The sequence below is a fragment of the Mytilus galloprovincialis genome, chromosome 9 (assembly GCF_965363235.1).
Source record: "Mytilus galloprovincialis chromosome 9, xbMytGall1.hap1.1, whole genome shotgun sequence".
Classification (NCBI taxonomy): domain Eukaryota; kingdom Metazoa; phylum Mollusca; class Bivalvia; order Mytilida; family Mytilidae; genus Mytilus; species Mytilus galloprovincialis.
Window position 1 is genome coordinate 78,854,175 of NC_134846.1, and position 7,979 is coordinate 78,862,153.

At 32.6% G+C, this 7,979-nt stretch overlaps 1 protein-coding gene across 4 annotated transcripts; it reads right to left on the minus strand.

Annotated features, from left to right (window-relative positions):
- Positions 1-1,163: 1,163 nt before the first annotated feature.
- LOC143046051 (noggin-2-like) lies at positions 1,164-7,700 on the minus strand. 4 transcript variants are annotated; one of them, XM_076219017.1, is made up of 3 exons: positions 7,507-7,700; positions 4,542-4,740; positions 1,164-2,168 (listed from the first exon to the last, which is right to left on the minus strand). In XM_076219017.1, the coding sequence occupies exon 3, from the start codon at positions 2,148-2,150 to the stop codon at positions 1,359-1,361; it is 792 nt and encodes a 263-aa protein (XP_076075132.1). In that variant the 5' UTR covers positions 2,151-2,168; positions 4,542-4,740; positions 7,507-7,700; the 3' UTR covers positions 1,164-1,358. The 4 variants fall into 4 exon arrangements, with proteins under 4 accessions (XP_076075132.1, XP_076075133.1, XP_076075134.1 ...); XM_076219018.1 differs by having other exon boundaries at positions 4,553-4,740; positions 7,507-7,641; XM_076219019.1 differs by lacking the exon at positions 4,542-4,740 and having other exon boundaries at positions 7,507-7,675.
- Positions 7,701-7,979: the final 279 nt, after the last annotated feature.

A 7,979-nucleotide genomic window follows, 5' to 3' on the forward strand; every position in this document is an offset into this window, starting at 1 on the left:
TGCGAGTACTCTCAGATCTGGTTTTGTGTCGGGATGTATAAGTACCCGGCCAAGTCCACTTGTATTTTAGTCCATCTGATGAGTTAAGCCTTTTTCAACTGATTTTTATAGTTCGTTCTTATGTTGTACTGTTATACCACTGTCCCAGGTTAGGGGAGGGTTGGGATTCCGCTAACATGTTTAACCCCGCCACATTATTTATGTATGTGCCTGTCCCAAGTCAGGAGCCTGTAATGCAGTGGTTGTCGTTTGTTAATATGTAACATATTTATTTTTCGTTTTCGTTCTTTTTTTTATATAAATAAGGCCGTTAGATTTCTCGTTTGAATTGTTTAACATTGTCTTATCGGGACCTTTTATAGCTGACTATGCGGTATGGGCTTTGCTCATTGTTGAAGGCCGTACGGTGACCTATAGTTGTTAATGTCTGTGTCATTTTGGTCTCTTGTGGACAGTTGTCTCATTGGCAATCATACCACATCTTCTTTTGTATATAGACCTTATTCGAGCATGAGGACGAGATAACTGTGTAGGTCTCTTTAGAAAAAGTTAAAATAAAAGAAAGTAGTCGGAATTCAAATAAAATGACAGGCTTGCATGCAATTCAAATCTATCCAAATTTTACAATTTCTAATGTGGTCTCCTAGTCTAGTAATCACAAAAATACTGAGGATATTCAAAAAGGAAAGTCCCTAATTAAATGGCAAAATCAAAAGCTGAAACACATCAAACGAATGGATAACAACTGTCATGTTCCTATTAAAGGAATATGGCTGTTGTTATATAAAAGTTCGTTTTTACATGTATGTATATTGTTTCTTCTTTGTAACACTTTTGTGTTCTGTTATTTCATTGTTTTCCTCTTGAGTTTGATGTGTTTCCCTCGAATTTTGTTTGTTTAAACCTGGAATAGTTTATACTACTGTTACCTTTATTTACTTTATTATGGTAACTTGTATGGATAGACACCGTGAATGATGTTACACTCTTTTATGCAGTTCCATGCACCGACAAACCGTGAGTGATTTATTTTTTAAATTCTGCACACAATTTAAAAAAAACGAAAAGTTGTTTTTATCAGTATTTACCTCCCTTTGGTTGTTTCAAGTTCTGTTCTAGAAATTACTGAATTAGTTGTATATTAAGAATAACAAGCACATACATTTAACAAAATTTTTCTTAAGTTATTTACCTTGGTTTTTTTATTTACATAAAGGGAACAATGTATTCAAATGTAATATACATTTGAAATAACAAATAAAAATGTATACAGAGTTTTGTGATGAAATGTGTTAATTATTGAGTATAAGAAGACTTTGGGAACATTTAATTGGTAGATGATAAATTGGTGGTGCCTTTCAACAAGAACAGACACATTTACTGTTGACCGCATACGGAATTTTAAGCCATTTACATCTCATTCCTCCATATCGGTCACGCCTTCTTTTCCTTAAATCTTTCACGGCGTTACTGTATTTTTGTTTGTTTCGTCGTCCCTTTTTATGTTTTCTCTTTCCCCTCCGACAATTCCAACGGAGAATGCGTATGACCTCGCCCTCTGTAGGAAGACAAGACATACCAGGAGGCCACGAGCATGACACTTCTGTCGTACAGATGCCTTTACGTATCCAACGCGGCCAAAACATGCTTCCAATATCGGTATATACAAAATGAATATTGCACGTTCCGTGAAGCAGAAGCCATCTTTTGAATAAATTTAAGGTGTGATCAGAAATATTTGCAACAGCATTGTCACTGTCTGTTAAAGTCATATTGAGTGTTTCAACATCTTTCAGGAGTTTTTCATCAATTATTTCCGAATCTGAAATTAAAACTTCACTTTGATCAGCATCAATTGGACGTTCAATTGACATCCATTTATCATTGAAATCATCACCAAGTTTCTTTATTAAACGCTTTAATTTCAAATCTTGCTGTTTTGGGGCATACCTCATAAATCCTGGAATCTCTTCATTTATCGCATTGTTCAATTTATTCTTTCGTCGATTTCTTCGATCCTCTCGGGGAATTTTATTAGAAAAGAAATCCGTACCAAGAAGGTCTCCATATTTAAATGTTTGAAATGACAATACAATGTCAGACAACATTAAGAGAGGAATTATAACTTTCAGGTCTAACATAGTCTTCATTTTTACATATTTTGTTAACTGAAAAGAAAATAAGAATATTAAGAAAATATAGCTATCCTAAGTTCAATAGATTTTGGTGTACAGATTAATATATGATTTTGCATGTAGCTTTAATGTGTTTATGCTCGACAATCTGACATGTGTCGTGTCCGCTGACAATAGAATGTTTGACTATTTCAATCAATTTCCCAAATTTTAATGGTATCCTACCTTCAAATTTTAACCGGGGTACACATAACCATGGTCACCCTTTAGATAATTTCTGTTGTGTCAATAAAACCCTTGGTAGAGTGGATCGTCTGTCTGGGTGTGGGGGTATATAAATACGCAGCCCCGTCTTGTAGGAATTAGGACGATTTTAAATTCGATGCCACGTGTTTAAAAAAAAGTATGCGAAAGAACCCATGCATTAAATACACAAAGGGGTTCGTTGGCGGCAAATATGATGACTATTATATAAAATCTCGTCGAGGTTTCTGAACTGCTTTAAATTAAACACGGAAATATTCAACTAGTATCTGATGATTATCTAATTATTTTTTAATTCCTGTATATTTTTGACAAGAGTACGAGTAAAACGTTGATGTTTCTCAACATCGACCGTTTTACGCGAAAATGTCAAGAAATAATATTACAACTGGTTAAAATGATGGTAGCATGCAACGGATATGTATAATATCTAGATACAAAAACTTAAAAGATTAGAGATACACGACTTGATAATGAAATAGAAATAACAAAGCTTTAACCATAGATTAATGTACTTAATATCAGACATTTATCACTTTAGCTATAATAGAATATAACAAGTCAAGTTGATTTAGTGTGCAATGTTACATAATGAAGATAATTTTTCTACATCAGATAAATAAAATGCCCTTCAGATAAATAAGAGGTCGAAGGTACAAGTGCTTTCATGCTTTTTCTTACTTATAATCTTTAAAATATCCTTTCTCTGTATTATTATTTCGCTCGCAACTAAAACTGGTTACATTTATAAAGTCTTCTAATAAAATGACATATAAATAGCCACCTGTTTCTTTTGAAATATGTGATCTGAACGCTTCTATTCCTGTTTACAATGACCCTTGAAAATACCTATTATGGTCGCCGTTTTTATTGAGCGTTTTGTTTTGGGGAGGGAGGGGATACGTTTTATTGTTTTATCTTTTACAGTAATAATGGTGCTACCTTTCCAAACATGTAAAAAAAAAAAAAAAAAAAGAATTGTTCTTGATACTTTTATACAGCATTCATGTTGTTTACGACTAAAGATTTTTTGCTGATAATTTGCGTATATACAAAATTTAATCCTCTATGATGAGTTTATTTACAGATCTTTACTAAATGAAAAAAAAACAACTTTAAATTTCAGCAAGGTTATTCAGCAATTATATGAAAAGAATGTTGTACTGTACGTTATTGAGATTGGAAAATACAGTGATTCATATTTTATGGTGGGGTTCGTGTTGTTTATTCTTTAGTTTTCTATGTTGTGTCATGTGTGCTGTTGTTTGTTTGTCTGTTTCATTTTTAGCCATGTCGTTGTCAGTTTGTTTTGGATTTATGAGTTTGACTGTCCCTTTGATATCTTTCGTCCCTCTTTTACAGATGATTGTTACGGTCGTGATCATAGCTATATTAGGAATACAATTGTGTTGTCATTGCCGGGTGTTCATTTTTGCACTTGTATATAACAGAAACCAAGACAACTAACGCATCATCTGTAAATGTTTGACATGGCCATTTTATTTTTTTTTAATATGGTGTCAGTGTTAAATAACTGCACCAAATTTAACATTAAATTTGTTTTTCTGAAGAAAAAAATATGAATACGTTATTATTTCTTCAGTAATATACATATTGCCTTTCTATTATTAGTGTCAAGTAATGTACATTATTTAACATTTACGTTATTGCGACAGTAAAAGTGTTGGTTTTTTTCTTTGGTTGTTATGCATTCCTTAGTGCCCAAATGGTATGCTATGTTATTTATAAATGACTTCACAAAAACTAATACATATACAGTTTTACAAAAAAGGGCAATGGTTGTATGAACTATCTTAGAATATTTATAGTCCCTTTTGCAAAAATTTCAAATATTAATTAGCAACTATTTTTTTTCACAACAAACTAGGTACGACAATCAAAGCAAAGTGTCAGTAAGTCAGACATAAATATATTAAAAACATAAAGAGAAAAAAAATTGTTTTAACATTGTATTTAAGAGAGAAGTATGTAGCAAATTATCCAAGTGTCAACATAAACTGTCCTTGTATTTTAAAATTTAAAATAATGTCAATGTTTTGTAATTTCGAAAAAAGCAATTTCTCCTTACCTGTTCAGTTTAAGATGTTCCGAAACAATTACATAATTTTAGAAATATTGTACCTTTAACTTACTAGCTATTTAACACTGGCTTGCGTCAACCTATCGAACTGTGAAGGGTTTGCGTCTGCTTGTTGATATATCACTGCCAAGTACTACTTCATAGCGTAACTGATTATCACGCGCTTTTGTTCTATTGATTAGCCGTATCTTATCTGTTGATCTGTTCTTCTGAGCAATTGAAGACAGCAACATAAGTCACCTTAGTATAAAATAATCAATTTTCTAACTACTTAATTGTAGATTGATCGTTATTGAAAAGAATGGAATGTGCGAAAATTTGATATGGTTTAAACTGTTGTTTTTCTTGGTCAAATACTTTCGACTAAAAAGGTATATCCTTGCAATTAATTGATATTTCGAACTCCTCACACGAACATATTGTACTTTAATTGACACTCAAAGAAGAAACGTGCAATATGCAACATACAAGTAAGCAAAAAGAGCATACATTGAATCAAGCAGTGTAGCCAAATTTACAATGATATTCAGTGCAATAAAATCTGATATTCGTAAATAACAGATCGAGAACATTGGCGGATCCAGCCATTCAAAATAGGGGGTTCCAACCCAGGATAAAAAGGGGGTAGGAACACCCGGACCCCCCCTTTTTTTTGGCCTATCAATGCATCTGAAGAGGGACATATAGCTGGAACCCCCCCCCTTTTTTATCCTGGGTTGGGACCCCCCCCTTTTTTTTTAGATGGCTGGATCCGCTCCTGGAGAAGTAGACCAAACATTAGCAAATGAAGGCAAATATCAAATTAATTTATTCCTATTTTCATTTTTTTTTTTAAATGCGATAATATAATTATTTCCCCCCAAAAATGACGGGGGAATAGAAATGTGGTCCCTGGTCTTCTTCCAACCGGCAGTAAAACACTTGCCAAAGTTGGGCGTCTGTTTTGTTGTGCGGAATGTACAAGTTTGCAGGGCTCCACGTCCGTTCAGAATGGGAACGTTTAAATCCGATGCCTCATGTAAAGAGAGTGCCACTTGCAACAACTCTTTTGGGGATCCGTAGGTTGCTTGTTGCCAGGCAAATTATTATCCCTATCCAATATACCCTAATTTTCCAGTGGCAGTCCAAATTCCCCCTACCATCATTCCGAATGGCCTCTTTTACGAGACCTACTTATTATGTAAGAATATATATATATATAATAGAAATAGGGTCACTTTTTGGTCTTCTTCCGCAGTAAAACCACGCTCCCTGCACGTTCAACCCCTTACAATAACACTTTATGAAAGTCAAACCTACAGTACCTATCCAATTTACCTTTATTTTTAAGTGGCATTACAAATGTCCCACCCTTCATCCTGGTCTATCTTTATTATACATGACCTATACCTATTGTATGTATTGTTGGTTTGTTCTCGTCCTGAACATGCATTAATATTTGCAACTGGACATTAGGGAACCAATAATCAATCATTATCCTGATAGATATCTTAGTCTTGAATAAATTATAGTTCCAAGTACAATACTTTATGGAAGAAATTGAGTTGTGTCGTCACTTCCTTTTATTTTATAATTTTTATATTTTTATCAAAATCAGCTTTTAACCGTATCTTGTAAAATTGAAATGAAATTTTATCTACAAATTATTATCATCATATACTTAATTTTAGGTGCTAATTCTTTGAAATTAAGTACTATGAAACCTAGTAGCGCATATGGGTTGTAGAACGAAAGTCGCATTTTCGCGCTAAATGATTTTCTCCCCAATAGTCATGTTTACAAGCACTCTCTTTTTTTTAACAGTTCATATAGGTATTATTTAAAAAGACGTCTATAAATGCAACTTATTTCATTTATTATTAGGAAAAAAAAGTGCAATACATTTTTTTCCACTTTACGATCTTTTCTCTAATAATTGAAATATTTTCTTAAACAACACCAAACACGACACATATTTTATTTATTTTGTTGGCCAATGAGTAATAGATATCTTATTAAATGTAGGATTCCAGGAAGACACCGGACAACGTATCATCCTAATTTGCCAACTTTTGTTTGCAGGTTTACAAAAACATATGCTGCTTTGTTGTTGTTTGTTTAAACAATTACATATATATCTATTGAATTGCTAGACAGACAACATACTTAATCTACTATTAAATTAAAGGAAATATGTACAACAAATCATGTGGTATTTTAAGAAAATATCTTAAATATTTACCAGACAAATGCATTGAATTTGACAAAAATATGTTCAACAACATTTACCATTATAGTTTAAACTTTGAAAAAATTATCAAAATAAAAAAAATATATGTGCACTTAAAACTTCTTTTGCTTATTTATACAATGAATTCTAACACATAACTGCAACTGTTACGTGTAGCTAACCTTGACACAATAACAACAGTGTTCTGCTCCCAACTTTAATTCTTCAATCTGAAGACATTGATTAAACTGACATTGTGTCTAATACATTAACTTTTTCTGACTACCTGTCAGAGTTTTGGGTTAGGGGATAAAACTTTTCATGAAACTGCTACTCGATCGAATGACCACTCACCATCAACCCCATTGCAGACCAATACAACAAGATTACTATTGCCCACCTACACATTTACGAGATCATTAAACTGCTGAATAAGAACTAATCAGCAACAGCATGTACAATGACCAGTGTGCAGCAAGATACGATCGTCCTCCAAAAACACGACAATACAAATTAAAGGACACCAGACTTCAGTTACCGTTAACAATACTGAATTGGTACAAATCTTTTTCTGTGTCGATTATAAGGTATTGCTGTTTGTTTCTGCGTGGTTTTTTGTTTTATTCATTGGAAGATTTTATAATGAAGAAAAAATAATGTTAAAGAAGAAGCTTTACAAGTGTATACTTTTTTCAAAATTTTCAATACCACTTTATTTTATACTTTTGTAATATTATTATGTTAGTTATGTATAAAAAAAAGAACTTTTAATGTAAAATTTTTAATATATTTCGTACCTTATTTTTGTTCCGCTCTCATGACACATCGAATTCTCAGTTTCAGCAGCGTTCAGTTGCTTGTGGATATAACCAACATTCAGTGTAATTTCTTTGTGCATATATATAATCCACTTGTGTTTTTGTTTGTGCATTTAATCCACTTGTGTTTTTGTTTATCGCGTCCGTATACCATTTCCTGACTAACTACACTCGGTATAAATAAGGATAAACTTCCTTCTGTTCTACTACTTATGGCAGACTTTTTAAAATTCATACAACAAAAGAATAGAATTGGGTTAATGAAGTTCGTTAAGGCATGGACGAGTTGATGTGACCAAAATATTACAAAGACTTTTTATCTTCGTGTATCTTATAAAGGTCTAAAAGACAGTAGGGGTAGTTGTTGCTTGCTTCTCGTGCTATGGCAAGCATTGCATGCATATTATGGCTTATCCATTATATGAACAAAACGTTAATATCTTATATTAATA

Excerpts from the sequence above, each read along its gene's own strand:
- LOC143046051 (XM_076219017.1), bottom strand. The coding sequence starts at position 2,150 with ATGAAGACTATGTTAGACCTGAAAGTTATAATTCCTCTCTTAATGTTG.